At 40.9% G+C, this 16,659-nt stretch overlaps 1 protein-coding gene across 1 annotated transcript in view; it reads left to right on the top strand.

Moving 5' to 3' along the window:
* Positions 1 to 9,493: 9,493 nt before the first annotated feature.
* Positions 9,494 to 16,659, top strand: part of WDR43 (WD repeat domain 43) — a 47,058-nt gene continuing 39,892 nt past the window's right edge. Inside the window, exon 1 of the mRNA XM_032391530.1 lies at positions 9,494 to 9,741. Coding sequence (XP_032247421.1) covers positions 9,517 to 9,741 — 225 coding nt within the window. The 5' untranslated portion in view covers positions 9,494 to 9,516. The remainder of the gene's footprint in view (positions 9,742 to 16,659) is intronic.

The following is a 16,659-nucleotide window of genomic DNA, read 5'->3' on the forward strand; positions in this document are numbered from 1 at the left end:
TTGATTTGTTTTTTTTTAAGAAAGTTTTTATGACCAATCTTTTTATTATTACTGCCAAATAAGGGCCTGAGTTGAACTTTCTGAATCCTAAGCCTTACTAATGGTTTTAAAATGTATCATTCCTACTTCATTATCTCTTAAAGATGATTAAATGATATTTGGCTGTTATTTCAGAAGGAGTAGGACTTGGAAAGAAGAAGATCTATTGACGGAATATGGGAAATAAATTTACATCTCTTTGATTTCTAAGATAAACTATAAAAAGTAAATGGCATCCCATTTTATTGTTTGAATAAGACATAATATTTTATCCTATACACATCTAATGAAATACATTAACATATGTTGAAAAATATAATTATTCCTTATTTATTCATGATCTTTCAGAGCATTTAAGCTCTAAAAAAAGATCACTATGTGTGCTTTTCTATTTTTTTTCTATTTTCTATTTTTGGCTATACTTTTCCCTTTTCCTTCTGTCTTCCCTATGAAACTGTCAGCCTGCACTCTGAAACTATTATCCGACAATATAAGGCATCATCAACTCATCATGTTTATGGTATAAGGTCAGAAAGACACTGTCTTCTAGTGGCATTTAGTCAAGCAATTACTTTAAAGTCCAAATAGCTGTCAAGAAGTACTATGGCTAATGGCTGACATTTTAAAATCTCCAGTCAAATTAGATCACTAGTTCTAATTCCACAGATGTTCTCCTCTACCTCTTTGTGTGTGCTTCTTTCCTCTGTTTTGTATAATTTTCCCTCATCCTTCAGGTATCAGCCTCACCAGAATGGTGGCTTATAATAAGTCCAAAACACTGGGAGAAGTGCCTCTCCTTTGTGTTCCTGTATATCCTGTCTTCAGACCAACCCTCCACAGTGCATGTCAGGTTAAATGAAATCACAGTTTATTTACCATTTCCCAGTTTGGAGGATAAGATTGTGCCAAGGGCTGTGTCTAATTCATCATTATAATTCCATTGCCTGTCATAGTGCCTGGAACAAAATGTGCCCTCAATAAATATTTGCTTAATAAATGAATGAATAAAGTAGGAAATGAGAAAACCAGTAGTCCTGATACCTAGGTGACTACTAAATGATACAGCATGCAAATATGGTCCAAATACATTTAATACTTGTGTATTTTATTGTGTATCTTTACATGTATCTAGATTTTATTTTATTTTTTCACTTTTTTAAAGATTTTATTTATTTATTTGACAGAGAGAGACAGTGAGAGAGGGAACACAAACAGGGGGAGTGGGAGAGGGAGAAGCAGGATCCCCGCCAAGCAGGGAGCCCGATGCAGGGCTCTATCCCAGGACCCTGGGACCATGACCTGAGCCGAAGGCAGATGCTTAATGACTGAGCCACCCAGGCGCCCTTTATTTTATTTTTTTAAAGATTTTATTTATTTGAAAGAGAGAGAGAGTGAGCACACACAAGCAGGGTGGAGGGGCAGAGGAAAGAGGAAGAAGCAGACTCCCTGATGAGCAGGGAGCCCAATGAGATGCGGGGCTCCGTTCCAGGACCCTGAGATCATGACCTGAGCCGAAGGCAGATGCTTAACCAACTGAGCTACCCAGGTGCCCCATGTATTTAGATTTTAATAGAACTGTTGAAGTTCATAATTTTTTTAAACTTTTAGTGAAAGAAAAAGTATTTAAATCTGAGAATGTAATTGCTTTTCTCTTGCTTTGTCATTTGTTTCCCCAGTTGCTGCTGAGCTTGAATCTGGATTCTGTAGAATTCCTCCAGGATTTACTGTTATGTATTAGAAATTGAAGGAGTCTATTGAAGGTGGTCAAAAGGTACAAATTTCTGGTGACACTAGTTAATAGTATTTTTTTAAAGATTATTTATTTGAGAGAGAGAGAGAATGAGAGGGGTGGGGGGGGCAGAGGGAGAGGAAGAAGCAGACTCCCTGCTGAGCAGGGAGCCTGACAAGCGGCTCATTCCCAGGACTCGGGGATCATGACCTGAGCTGAAGGCAGATGCTTAACCAACTAAATCACCCAAGCACCTCAATAGTTATTAATATTGTGTTGCATATTTGAAAGTTGCTAGGAGAGTGCATCTTAAAAGTTCTTACACTGCCTTGATACTGTAGCTTTATTGTTAGTTTTGAAATCAGGTAATATGATGACACCAACTTTGTTCTTCTTTTAGATGATTGTTTCACTTCACATAAGGATTAATTTACCAATTTCTACAAAAAGTCCTGCTAAGATTCTGATAGGGATTGTATTGAATTTATAGAACAAATTGAGTAGAATTGCTGTCTTGACAATATTGAGTTTATCAGTTCATGAACATGCAATGTCATTTCATTTATTTAGGTCTCCTTTAAGTTCTCTCAGCAGTGTTTTATACTTTTTAGAATACAAGTCTTGAACATTTGTTAATTTTTTTTCCCAAGTATTTTATTCTTTCTGGTGCTGTTGTAAATGGAGTCATTCTCAATTTAATTTTGATTGTCCACCAATAGAATGAAGAAATACTGTTGGTTTTATATATTAATCTTGTATCTTGAGACCTTGGTACATTAATTTATTAGTTTTAGAATTTTTTGTGAATTTCTTGAAATTTTCTATAAGTCATCTGTGAATAAAAATACTTTTATTCCTTTCTCTCCAATTTGGATGCTATTATTATAATTATTATTATCATTATTTACTTTATTGCACTAGCTGGAAACTTCAGTAAAATATTGAATAGAATTGATGAGAGTGGACAGCATTAATTTATTTTCAATCTTAGGAGGAAGGCATCAATCTTTCACCATGAAGTATGAAGTGAGCTCTGGGTTTTTGTAGATTCCCTTTATCAGGTTGAGGATATTCCCTTCTGTCCCTACTTTGTTAAAAGTTTGTTTGTTTGTTTGTTTGTTTGTTTGTTTTATTTATCTGAGAGAGAGAGAGAGTGGGAGTGGGGGAGGAGCAGAAGGAGAGGAGGAGTGGGGGGAAAGAATCTCAAGCATACTCTGTGCTGAGCCTGGAACCTGGCATGGGGCTTGAGCTCAGACACTGAGATCATGACCTGAGGCACCCGGGTGCCCCAAAAGTTTGTTTGTTTGTTTGTTTTTAATTATGAATGGGTGTTGGATTTTGTTAAAATCTTTTTCTTTATCTTTCAAGATTATCATGCATTTTTAGTCCTTTATTCCATTAACATGGTATGTTACAATTTTTGAATTTTGAATGTTAAACCAAACTTGCATTCCTGGGATAAATCCCATTTGATCATGGTATTGAATCTTTTTTTATATATTGCTGATTTGATTTGCAAATGTTTTGTTAAGGATTAAAGATTGTAGGATCTATCACTTTTTAGGATAAAAAGAATTAGTTAAAAGTTGAATTGTTACCCAACTTTTACATCAACATGAATGGGACTGGAGGAGATTATGCTAAGTGAAATGAGTCAAGCAGAGAAAGTCAATTATCATATGGTTTCACTTATTTGTGGAACATAAGGAATAGCATGGAGGACATTAGGAGAAGGAAGGGAAAAATGGGGGGCGGAATTGGAGGGAGAGATGAACCATGAGAGACTATGGACTCTGAGAAACAAACAGGGTTTTAGAGGGGAGGGAGTAGGGGGGATTCGTTAGCCCGGTGATGGGTATTAAGGAGGGCACGTACTGCATGGAGCACTGGGTGTTATACGAAAACAATGGATCGTGGATCACCACATCAAAAACCAATGATGTATTGTATGGTGACTAACATAACATAATAAAATTTTTAAAAAAAGTTGAATTGTTAGTAAGGTTTTTTTTTTTTTAAAGATTTTATTTATTTATTTGACAGAGAGATAGAGAGCACAAGTAGGTAGAGCAGCAGGCAAAGGGAGAGGAAGAAGCAGGCTCTCCACTGAGCAGGGAGCCCGATGCAGAGCTTGATCCCTGGACCCTGGGATCATGACCTGAGCCGAAGTCAGCCGCTTAACCGACTGAGCCACCCAGGTGCCCCGAATTGTTGGTAAGTTTGATGAAGAGCTGGAATTGGGGCAGAGAGAGGACTGGATGAGCCTAAATTATAGGCAGAGCAAAAGAGCAGGACCCATAACAAGGATGATAAGGGCAGGAAACCAGAAGCAGATGAGGGTCTAATGAGTGATGTTGCTGGGGAGGCTGACAGGGACCAGATTACAGATTGTTTTGTAATATATTAAACAGCATAGCATTTCTTCTATAGGTGCTAGCAGGCTTTGTGAAGGTGTTTATTTTATTTTATTTTATTTTTTTAAAGATTTTATTTATTTGACAGCAAGAGACATAGTGAGAGAGGGAACACAAGCAGGGGGAGTGGGAGAGGGAGAAGCAGGCTTCCTGCCGAGCAGGGAGCCCGATGCGGGGCTCGATCCCAGGACCCTGGGATCATGACCTGAGCCGAAGGCAGACGCTTAATGACTGAGCCACCCAGGCGCCCCTGTTTTTTTTTTTTTTTTAAGATTTCTTTATTTATTTTAGAGAGAGACTGAGAGCATGGTGGGGAGGGGCAGAGGGAGAGAGAGTCTTAAGCAGACTCCTCGCTGAGCGTGGAGTCCAATGTGGGACATGATCTCAGGACCCTGAAATCAGGACCTGAGCTAAAGCCAAGAGTCATACACTTAACCGACTGTGCCACCCAGGCGCCCCTGTGAAGGATTTTAAGTAGAGAAGTGGCGTGGTCAGATTAATAATTTACAAAGATCATACCACCAGACCAGCATGGAGAAAGGGAATCCAATACAAGTATTGGTGGCAGTTCCAGTGAGAGAGATAAGGCTCAAATAAGAACAGAGGTGGTAGACAGAATGAAGAGACAGAGGAATATGTCCCAAATGAAAGAACAAAACCAGAGCAGGAGACCTAAGCGAAATGGAGATAAGTAATATGTCTGATAGCGAATTTAAAGTAATGCTCATAAAGAGACTTGCTAGAATTGAGAAAGGAGTGCAGGCCCTCCATGAGACCCTCTACCAAGAGATAGGAGACATAAAAAAGAACCAACTAGAGCTATTGGACTCACTAAATGGAAATAAAAATAGACCACCTCGATTAAATAGCAAACAAGAGGAAGTTGAATGGATCTGCTGTCTGGAGGACAGAGTCATGGAAAGTAATCAAGCTGAGCAGTTGAGAAGGGGAAAAAATACGCAAAATGAGAATAGACCCAGGGAACTCAGCAACATTGTCAAGCATAACAGTCGCACGACAGGGATCCCAGAAGGAGAAGAGCGAGAAAAGAGGGCTGAAGATTTGTCTGAAGAAATAATAGCTAAAAACTTCCTGAATCTGGGGAAGGAAAGAGAAATCTAGATCCAGGAGGCACAGAGAGCCCCCAACAAAACCAACCCAAAGAGTTCTGCACCAAGACACAAAGTAAATAAGATGGCCAAAAGTAGTGATAAAGAGAGACTTTTAAAAGCAGTAAGAGAAAGGAAAGCAGTGACATACAAGGGAAACCCCATACAGCTATCAGTGGGTTTTTCAGTAGAAACTCTGCAGGCCAGAAGGAACTGGCATGATCAATTCCAACTGCTAAAAGGAAAAAAAATCTACAGCCAAGAATATCCAGCAAGGCTTTCATTTAGAATAGAAGGAGAGATCGAGTTTCCCAGAAAAACAAAATTTAAAAGCAAAACCAGCCACGTCCCCATCACACACAATGCCATCAGCCTGTGGGTCCCAAATTCACAGTCCAGCCACCCTTCTGCCCGAGTCAGCATGCATGGCCTGCCACCTGCTCAATGCCAAGTCAACATGCCTTCACCTCAGATTGCCAAGGGCTCAAACTGGCACTCTTCCCCTCAAATTCCAGCCCCTGTGCTCAAGTTTGTGCACAAAAGTGGGCATAATTATAACAGCAGAACGAAGCAACCCAAACAGTGACACTATTTCTGTGGAATTTAGAATGGATAAAAGGAGTGTGCTAGTCTGAGAACATCTCCAACAAGCACATCAAAGAACAATACATACAGCATGATTCTGGTTAGTAAAAAAAAACAAACCTGGGAAGAATAAAACAAGATGAAATCAGAGAGGGAGAAAAACAATAAGAGACTCTTAAGCATAGGAAAGAAACTGAGGGTTGTTGGAGGGGAGTTGTGGGGGCTGGGATAACTGGGTGATGGGCATGAAGGAGGGCACGTGATGGAATGAGCACTGGGTGTTGTATGCAACTGATGAATCACTGAACTCTACCTCTGAAACTAATAATACACTATATGTTAATTAATTGAATTTAAATAAAAAAGGAACCCCCCCCCAAAGAAAAAAGAACAGAGGTGGTAAAATTGGATGGAGGTGAGGAAATTGAATAGAGAATTATTTAAGAGATAAAACAGAATCTGATGATTGATCAGGTGTGCCTATATGTTTGGGCAGAAGTGAGATGTGGGATTGGTTAATAAACAGGCCTGATTTCTGGCTTTCTCCAGGGGCTAACTGGATGGCTGGTGGTATCACCAACTGAGGCAAAGGATATAAAAAAATGAGCACAGTTTGGTTTAGCTGCATGTAACATAACCCAAAATACTGTAGTTTAAACAAGAGGGAAGTTTATTTTCTCTTGTATAAAAGAGGTCCAAGGCGTTGGTCCAGGACGTATATGATGCTTCAGAGTCTCTAGTTCCTTCTATCTTGCTGCTCTGCTATTCTCAGCATGTTTTCTCCTCAAGGTCCGTCATGGATGTTCTAGCTTTTGGCCATCACATTTGAGTTCCAGGAATTAAGAAGAAAAAAGCAATGACGAATAGCATACCCTGTCACTTTAAGGACATTTTTGTACTGGCTCGTAGTCATATGGCCTCACAGTTTGCAAAGAAAGCTGGAAAATGTAATCTTTATTCTGGAAAGTCACATGCCCAGGTAAAGAAGTGCCCTAAGGCACCCTGATGTTAGAGAGTGAGAGATAAGATCCAAGAGAGAAGACTGAGAAGAGGAGGCAGAGAAGTAAGAGGGAAGCCAGGAGGGTGTGATGGCATGGAAGACAAGCATGCTAATGACAGGTCACATGAGATGCAGATTTAGAATGGACACATATTTAGCAATATGGAGGTAACTGGTGGCCTTACTGAGAATTTTGGTGTAGTGGTGGATTGGGATGAAAGTCCCATTGGAGGAGAGAAATTAGAGGAGAGAGATTAAGAAAATTAGACTACCTTTTTTTTTTTTAAGGAAAGAAAAGATTGGGACAGTGACTGTAGGGGGAAGTAAGGTAAGGGAAATTTTATTTTTTAGGAAGAAAGAAATAACAGTATGTTTATGTGTTGATGAGAAGGATTAAGCTGAGAAGTAAAATTGATGCTAGTAGAGAGAGGAAAGACTTTTTTGAATAATGGGATCTAGAACTTATGTGGAGGGGTGGCCTCTTCTAGGAGCATGGGCAATCCATCCGTAGTGCCAGGAGTGATGGAGCACAGGTTGGTTAGAGTTCATGGTACTGGAAGCTTGTGGAACTTCTCTTATGATTCCTTCTATTTTCTCAAGAAATAGGAAGCAAAGTCATTCACTGAGAGCAGGTAGGGAGGGATAGGTTTGAAGTGGTAGGAAAAGAAAGAGATGAATCAGTATCTAGGAGAAGAATGGAAGTATGAATGGACCAGGGAACAACCGATAACTTGGCAGCATTGACTTCCCACGTGAAGTTTGCGACCATGAATTTAAAGTGGATAAGAGTCATAATAGGTAGCTGTGACTTTTCACAGGACTAAATGGATTAATGTACATAAAACACTGAGAACAGTACCAGACATACAGTGAGTGCACAATAAGCTTGTATTATTTGTATATTTATGACTAATTTATAACTCTAGCTCAGACTTTTCTTCAGACTCATATATGCTCCTTTATAACAAAAATCCTTGAAAACTTTTCTGAAAATCCCTTTTCTGTACTTTCTCACATCCCTTTTTCTCTTTCGCTCTCTATAGTAGGTCCCCCACCCCAAATGCTTTTGTTTTGCTTTTTGTGTGCGTGTGTGTTTTTAAGATTTTATTTTTAAATAATCTCCATACCCAGCGTGGGACTTGAACTCATAACCCTGGGATCAAGAGTTGCATGCTCTATCTTCTGAGCCAGTCAGGTGCCCCTGAAATGCTTTTCAAGAGTCACCTATGACCTTGATCTTGCCAAATCCTGGTTCATGCTCAGTCTTCATCTTCCAGCATTTGACATGGCTTTGATCAAGTCTTGCTTCCTAAATCCTTATAAAGATTTGGTTTCAAGGACATCTCAGTCTCCTGGGCTTTCATCTTACCCATTCTTAATCTTCTTTGCTGGATCTTCCTCCTCCTCCTGACCTCTAAAGATTGCACAGTTTGGGGCTAAGTTTTCTTTTCTATCCATACTTGCACCCAACATGATCTGACTAGTCCCGCAGTTTCAAATAGCATCTGTATGCTAGTGCATCCAAACTTATATCTCTGTGATCTTCTCCTGTAGCCAACTCCCAGTGAACAACTCTATTTGGAAGTACAGTAGACATATCATACTTAACTGTCCAAAACAGAATTCTTGATTTCCACTCCAACCAAACCCATTTACCCAATCTAGTTGATGGAATTACCATTCACTAGTTTGCTCAGACCCTGGAGGTCCTTCACTTGTTTTTTTCTCACCCTTTGCAATCATTTAGCAAGCCCTGTTGACTCTAACTTCAGATTCTATCCGAAATCTGGGCACTTCTCCCCACCTTTACTGTTTTCATCTGAGTCTGACCCAGCACTGTCCTATATTGTGTCGGTTTTCCTTCTTGCCCCTTTACCACCATCTCCATGGAGTCCAGGAGGCCTTTAAAAAATGTAGATGGTTGTCATTACAAATAATTTAAAACGCAAATGTTACCGTGGCACCCCCTTGCTGTAAAAGCTTCAGTCTCCCCATATCCCCGAGGGTGTTTTTTGTCTTTCCTGCTGGGCAATAAACTGTGGGCTGAATAATATTAATCTGGCATTTCTTGAATCACAATGCATAGATTTGGTGAAATACTATGCCGTCATTACGAATTGTCTATTTGATGTAGTAACATGGGATTAATCCTGACGAAATAAGGGAGCGGATAGCAGATCCCACCGTTACTTTCACACTATGACTGAATAAATTGTTATATGTATACGTGATTATAGCCTGCAAGTGGATAAGAAAAAATGAAAACAGTTACTACAGTCATGGAGTTATAAGTGATTATGTCTTTTAAACATTCAGTTCAATCATGTTATTAAAAAAAAACAAAAAAACAAACCCAAACCTTTTTCTTCCTTTTTTTTTTTTTTTAAAGGAACGGGCCTCCTCTCCAGTAGGCAGTCACATCACTCCACATGTCCCCTCCCCCAACCAGTACAAATTAGCATTGGGCCCTCCGGGCCACCGTCCACAGGCTGGGCCCGCCCAACGCTTGCTAGAGACGCGACGAGCCACTCCCTCGGCTCTCTGCTCTCCCTCCGCCCCACTTCCTCCCTCCAGGCCCCGCCCCACGCCGGTGCGCATGCGCACAGGCGAACACGTGGCTGCCGCGGAGCCAGGGCAGCAATGGCGGCGGGTGGCGGTGGTGTTGCGGACCCCCTGTCCCCGGCAGGGGTTCCTTGCGCCTTCTCTCCGCTGAACCAGGCATACTTCGCTTTGGCGTCTGCCGACGGTCAGTTGCGAGTGTGGGAGACAGCCAACAATAGGCTGCACCAAGAGTACGTGCCTTCCGCGCACCTCAGCGGTACCTGCACCTGCCTGGCCTGGGCGCCAGCGCGGCTGCAGGCCAAGGTAAAGCAGGCGGGACGGCGGGGGGCGGGCGTCCGCCCGGGCTCGGCCTTAGCGCACCCGCAGTCCGACGGCGCGTGGCCGGGCATCTCGCGCGGCCCTCCGAGGCCCGGGGTGAGGAGGCACGGAGTGCGGCGGCGGCGCGGACTCGGTCCACTTCGCCAGTTCCGCGTGCGGCCTGCCCGCAGAGTAGCGAAAGAGGGCGCGGCCCGATTGGACGGGCCGTAGACTGGAGCGCTACCGACTGGCTCCATGCGGTCTGCGCCCCGCGCCCGGCTGTCGCCGGGGCCGCCATGTTCGCGTAGGCCCCCAGTTCCCCGGGGCGGCTTCCTTCTGCCAAGCCTCGCGCAGCAACATGTGCTCTTCAACGTCCTGGATTTTGACAGAGCCCCTCCTTGGGGCTGTAGTACTCTTTTCCGATTTCTCTAGCTCATCGGCTTTGCCTTAGGAGATTGGAATGAGTAAGTCTATTTCCTTGCTTCCGGACAACCCCCCCACCCCCGAACCCTTGGGTGCAGCAGGCTCACCACGTGTTCTCTTCCACGTCCAGTGTGTGGTACTCTCACTCTTCAAACTCTTAACTTTCCCAGGCTCGTTTCCATTCTCAGTCATTTGAAACTTCATGCCTTTTTTTTTTTTTCTTTTTTAAAACATCTGCTCAGTTCCCGTTTATACACCCTCTTTTAACCAAGTCTGAAGTCTGCATTAGGTTGTGGAGGTAAAGTGAAGTAGCCGGTTTAATGTAATGAATGTGAATCCAGGTGAAGTATTTCTTAGAGGGGACATTGCCGAGTTAGGGAAGGCTTTTCTGTTAGGGCCTCATCTCAGGTAAGATGTCATTCACTGTTGAGTCTTCCCACCACGTCTGCCCCAACTCACGTGCATGTGTGGGTACTGCAGGTATACGGTAGTCAAATCGAATCAGTCTAATGGGATTTGGAAGCGTCAGGTATCGTGAGTGTTTAGATGACACTGTGTGTAAAACTTCAAAAGCTAGTATTTAAGACAGATTTTTAACTCCATCATGACTACCGTGGGGGGACTCTCTGCTAAATTTTTAAGTTGAAAGTAGGGGTACATCTAACTATGCTTTGGGGGAGTATGTTTAGGTATTTTTCAGATCTTAAAATAGAGTCTCTTAGTTTCTAGATGAAGTGACTTTAGTTGATAAATAAAAGAAACCTTTATCCGGGCTCTTAAGTCAAGGCGAACTTGGACTTTAAAAAAAATCATAGTTGTCATTGTTAAAGTTACAGCAGTCTGCATATTTTCCCTTTTTAAAGTTGTTCTCTGTTTCTATTTAACAGTTGTGTAAAGAGATGATAATAGTGATGCTGAGGGAAAACGTGGAGCAATGATTAGATGCATGGATCCAAGCTCTCCTGCTTACGTTTGAATCTAGGTTTGGCTTCATAGTGGTGATTGTGCTTCTCGTTCCTCGTTTGTAAAACAGGGGTAATAGTACCCACCTCAGAGTGGTTGTGAAGGTGAACATGTTTAGTAATGCAGAAACATTTAGATTAGTGTATGTAAGTGCTGCAAGTATTGTTATTAATATCTTGGATTTGTATGGTTAGTCCTGGAAGGTAGATAAAGACTAACTTTTTGCCTTGTTTGTGAAAAAGAAACTAAGACTCTGGAAAATTAGGCAGCTTGCATAAAAACCAAAAATAGAACCAGGACTAGAACTCAGGTATTTAGAGCTTTGTTGTCCATTATCTACCACAAATAATAGTTAATAATAGGCTAGCAAAAATTTGTTGCCCCCCCCCTTTGCTTTTCTGTTGACTTAAGTCACATTATATGCCTCAAGAATAAAACTTTGGCCTGATCTTAAATTTCCTGTTGAAAATCATAGTTTTGGATTATGTATACCAGTCTGAAATAGTAGAAAAATATCTAGATTTGGTTTCATATCCAGGACTCAACTCAAATTGCTTTTGTCACATTGAGCAAGTCACTAATTTGGAGGGCCTCATTGAAAAGTGAGAGTTTGGCTACTTAAAAAAAGTTTGTATAGGTTTCAGTATCTTTTTATCTGTGTGTTTTCATTTTAGCCACACAGCTCTATGAAGTGTCCTGAAATAAAATTTTTTTAAAAACTGAGAATCAGAACTAAGGAAGTTCCAAGTGACTTCACCAAAGCTTTAGTAACCAATAAAGAGACTGTGACCATTAGAATCGAGGTCCTCTGACTCCTGGTCCGCTGTTCTTACACTGTAACCCTAGATCTTGAGTCACAGAATTGAGAGCCGGGAGGAATGTAAGGAGGACATTCGGTCCTCATACTGGCGATGTGTCCACCTAGAGCATCAATTTTACTTGAAGATTAGAGGGAGAAGTGGTTCTCTTAAATGTGCACATATATTACGGGATAAAATTATAAAGTCATGTTATTTTTTTAAAGCTAGAAGATGAAGAGTGATATGTAGTAGCTGCTCAGTCTCTGCTCCCAGGTCCCTGGGTTAGGATCCTTGCCACTGAAGTTTTAAGATGCTCTGATTTTATTAAACCTTTTTATTTTACATCTTTGAGGATTAGAGTATGAGTCTTAGAAAGGATATTATTATGAAGCGTGTGTTCCCAACACCTTAAGATTTTTGTTACTCAAACATGAAGTAGAGCTTATGCTACCCACCTTTCAGGGTCCTCAGAGAATTAAATGAGGCAGTGTATGTGACTGGTGTAGTAAGTGCTCAGTAAATATTAGTTGTTATTATTGAGTGATTCAGTGAGCATTCTCTGTGGGCTCATTTTATCATTTACTGCTACATTCCTCAGTGTAAATCATTTTGTAAGAGTATCCTGTATCTGGTTCAGTAATTGGCAATTTGCCACCCAAGGACAAAGTTTGGTGATATTACTCCTGTGAGTGGAGAAAAATGAGTTGGTGCTGGGTTACTTGGGTAATAAGCGTTAAAATAGTAGTTCCTAAATGTTTAGAAAAATCATATTGCTGTTTGTTGTTCTTGGTCAAGAACGATTATAATATTTCACATTTATGCCACAGTAGTTTTTGAAAGGTTTTTGTATATATTATATAGCGAGCATTTCAGTTGGTTAATGGAACCTGGGGCAAGAGGACCTGTAATGATAAGAAAAGTGCAAGGAGACACATTGATGGACTATAGGTGGATGCTGTTTTTAAAGCTCATCATGTTTGTGTGTGTAAACTGAGGCTGAGCTGTTAAATGATATGCCAAAACTGCAAAGTAAGTACCTGAGCCCCACCTTGTAACTGACCCTGCTATTTCATTGCCCCCTAAAATCTCTCCCAACTTTTCTATTTTTCCTTCCCTAGCTGGTGTACAGCCCTGAAGAAACAGACCTTGTCTACCATCAGCTACCACAGTTCATGTATTTATGCTGCTTTGCTGTTACTGCAGTTAAACTGACCACACAGCTTAGTTCTTGTTAAACGAAGCACATGGTGCTTCAGCCATAAGACAGGGCAAGCACAGTAGCATTAAGAATGTTTCTAGGAAGGGGCGACCCTGTCGGGACCCCTCTCATTCTTGAGAGCTTTTTCTGTGTCTTCACTTAATAAACTGCTATCACTTTACTCAAAAAAAAAAAAAAAAAAATGTTTCTAGGAAGAATCTGAGTGGAGTTCCCCATTCCCATCCCTTGGAGATGTGGTACAGTCTGGTTGTGTTCCTGAATGTATGATGCTGTATCTTAGGGTCTCTCCAGTATTTAAACTTCAAAACAAGGAAAAGTTTGCAGATTAGATCCTGCTGGCAGGAATAGAAGTTCCTGGTTATTAAAATTTGATTGTTTTTGATATAAATATGTAAATGACATGTAAAATGCACACATTTTGTTCATTGTTATCCGTGAAACTTAAACGTTTGCCAAAGAGGTGACAGTAAGGTAGGCGAAGAAAAGGCATATGAGACTAATTGCAGAATGAAACTTGAAACTTTGGCATAATTTTCAGTGTCTAGAGGTCAGGATTTTTCAAAAGTAGGTTTTGATCCATTAGTGGATTATGAAACCGCTTTAGTGGGTTGTGATAGAGTTAAAAAAATGAGTGTATTTTGCATGGGAAAGGATAAGTTTTTTGTGGAGCTTGTTTCAATTACATATACATATATTTTTATGATTGTGTGTACTAGCTCTCCATGTAAACTTTCCTTACTCTGGGATCTCAGTCTAAAAAGTCATTGCTTAATTGATCAAATTCAGACTTCTCATCACTTGGATGCCCTTTTTTTCCTCTCTCTCTTCACCACATCTGCCCTGTGTCTTGCTTTTGTAAATCATGCACTTAGCCCCTTGAGACTGTCAATCAGCCTTCTGATTGCCTTCTGGATCAAATGCTGATAAACTTTTTCAGACTGGTGCTACTCTTTATTGCTTAGCCTAGTCAGACTTTCACACTGAAAAAGACTCTTTAAGAAATCACATTTTTTTTGTGTCTTCACTCCTGGTACCTCTAGAAACTCCAGTTTTTCAGTCACAGATACGAACTCAAGTTTTAGCCTACCCTTTTCATTATTTTATGTACTTATGTGTATAGTGAGTATGCACTTGATCTTGTGCTAGGTACTTCAGAGGAAGTAAAACTGAGTATGACTGAGACACATCAAGGAAGAAGTGGATAATTCAGGGGGCGCCTGGGTGGCTCAGATGGTTAAACGTCTGCCTTCAGCTCAGGTCATGATCCCAGGGCCCTGGGATCGAGTCCCGCATCGGGCTCCCTGCTAGGCGGGGAGCCTGCTTCTCCCTCTGCCTCTGCCTCTCTCTCTCTCTCTCTGACTCTCATGAATAAATAAATAAAAAAAAAGAAGTGGATAATTCAGATATACCGTGTCTGTAATGCAGAGTGCAGTATGATGTGTGCCTTAAGAGAAAGAAGAGGGGGCGCCTGGGTGGCTCAGTCGGTTGAGCGTCTGCCTTCAGCTCAGGTCATGATCCCAGTGTCCTGGGATAGAGCCCTGCACTGGGCTCCCTGCTAAGTGGGGGTCTGCTTCTCCCTGTGCCAACACGGCCCCCCCGCCCAATGCGCTGTCTCTCAAATAAATAAATAAAGTCTTTAAATAAAAAGAGAAGAGGTTTTTGTTGGGAGATGAGAGTTGGGGTGGACCCTGAAGCATGGATAGATTTTTAACCAAAAGAAAATTGAGGTGAGCAGGAAAAGACCCCTCCAAGTTGAGGGAAAAGCAGAAGCAAAATGGGAAAGTGTTAGTGATTAGGGAGTGTAATATAAAGATGGAATTGGAAATAAGGTTGGAAAAGGGTGGTCTGGACGCAAATTGCAGATGCTTTTGAATACCAGAGAGTTGCTTGTATTGATTTAGTCTTCTCTGGGGAGTCATTGAAGTTTCTGATCACAGGAGCAACAGGTTCAGAAAGAAAATGCTGACAAAGGTCTGTCAAAATCTATAATCATCAGCACTAAATTCTTGGTTTCAGAACTATTTGGTGACGGGGTAATATTTAAAATAGATTTTACTAAAATGCACATTGCTTATATAAACTTATCTGGTTGACCTGTTCAGACATGCTCATCCTGCTAACTGGGAAGTGATTTTTAAAAAAGGTCGTCCAGCTCTGAGAAAATATGCATGAGTCAGTAGTTCTTTGAGATGCATTAATTGTGTTATTATTTAGGCTTAGACCACTGATCCTCAAAATTGGGCATAAGTTCTGTGGATGCTCCTCCACTTGCCTCTGCTTGCTTCTCCCGAAATACACAGATTTTGTTGATAGGGAAATTAGGGTTTGAATATGTTAAGGATTAATATCTAAAATTTCTTGGTGCTTTTTATTTTTTAATTTTTTTAAATTTTGTTAAGAAATTTCTACACCCAGTGTGGGTCTTGGACTCATAACCCAAGATCAAGAGTTGCATGCTTTCCTGACTCAGCCAGCCAAGCACCCCTTTTTGTGCTTTTTAATGCAAATTCATATCTGCAGAAAAACATACACATATTTGGACCAGCCTATGTTTCACACATTAGAAACCTCAGTGTGAGATGATTTTAACTTGATTTGGGAAAACCAAGAGTTGGAGAAATAATTTCTAGGATCTTTGAGAGAAGAGTTTTCTGATGAGGTGTAGTAGGGGGTTGGTATACTTTCCCCAACTGCTCTTGCCTGAAATAGGTGTTTGTGTTCATAACCTTGTGCTGAAGCCACATCTGCCTTGTGGGATCATTTAGAGGTGGCTTTAGATAGTCACTGAACTGAAGGTGGGATCTAGGACATTGCTTGTGCTAAGGTTTCAGTGTTTCAAGCAAATTAAATGTTACTGATAAGACCATCATATTTTTTTATACTTTGGCTTTTAATTGTAACTTCTCTTTGGGGTTTATTAATGTAGATATATTTCTTAGAACTTACAAAATGTGTATTTTTTTCTCTATATAAAAAGATACTATTTTTTGTTAAATCTTTTTAGTTTTTGTTGAACTAAGTGTGTCAAGTGAATAAAATTCTTCAAATGTAACATCTCCATAAGATTAACTAAACGAAAACAAAACGGAAAATGCTTTATAAATCTACTCCTTGATACTCTTTTTTTTTAATAGGTTTTTTTTTTTTTTTTAAGATTTTATTTATTTGTCAGAGAGAGACAGCACAAGCAGGGGGAGCGGCCGGCAGAGGGAGAAGCAGGCTCCCCACTGAGCAGGGAGCCCAGCCAGTGGGGGGCTTAATCCCAGGACCCTGGGATCACGAACGGAGCCGAAGGCAGACGCTTAACCGACTGAGCCACCCAGGCGCCCCTACTCCTTGATATTCTTTATACACTTGTAACATCATAGTTTTCATTGGTGGTTTTCGGGTTGGGCACATTTTTATGTATCTTGGCCTGCTGCTTTGTGCTGTAGAGCAAAGGTCTTGCACTATTGGGAAGCTGTTCTTTTTCCTGTGGTAGTGAGTGGTCTGTTTTATGTTAAAAGAATGGGTATCTCA

The sequence above is a fragment of the Phoca vitulina genome, unplaced genomic scaffold, assembly GCF_004348235.1.
Source record: "Phoca vitulina isolate PV1807 unplaced genomic scaffold, GSC_HSeal_1.0 scaffold63, whole genome shotgun sequence".
In the NCBI taxonomy this organism is placed as follows: Eukaryota; Metazoa; Chordata; class Mammalia; order Carnivora; family Phocidae; genus Phoca; species Phoca vitulina.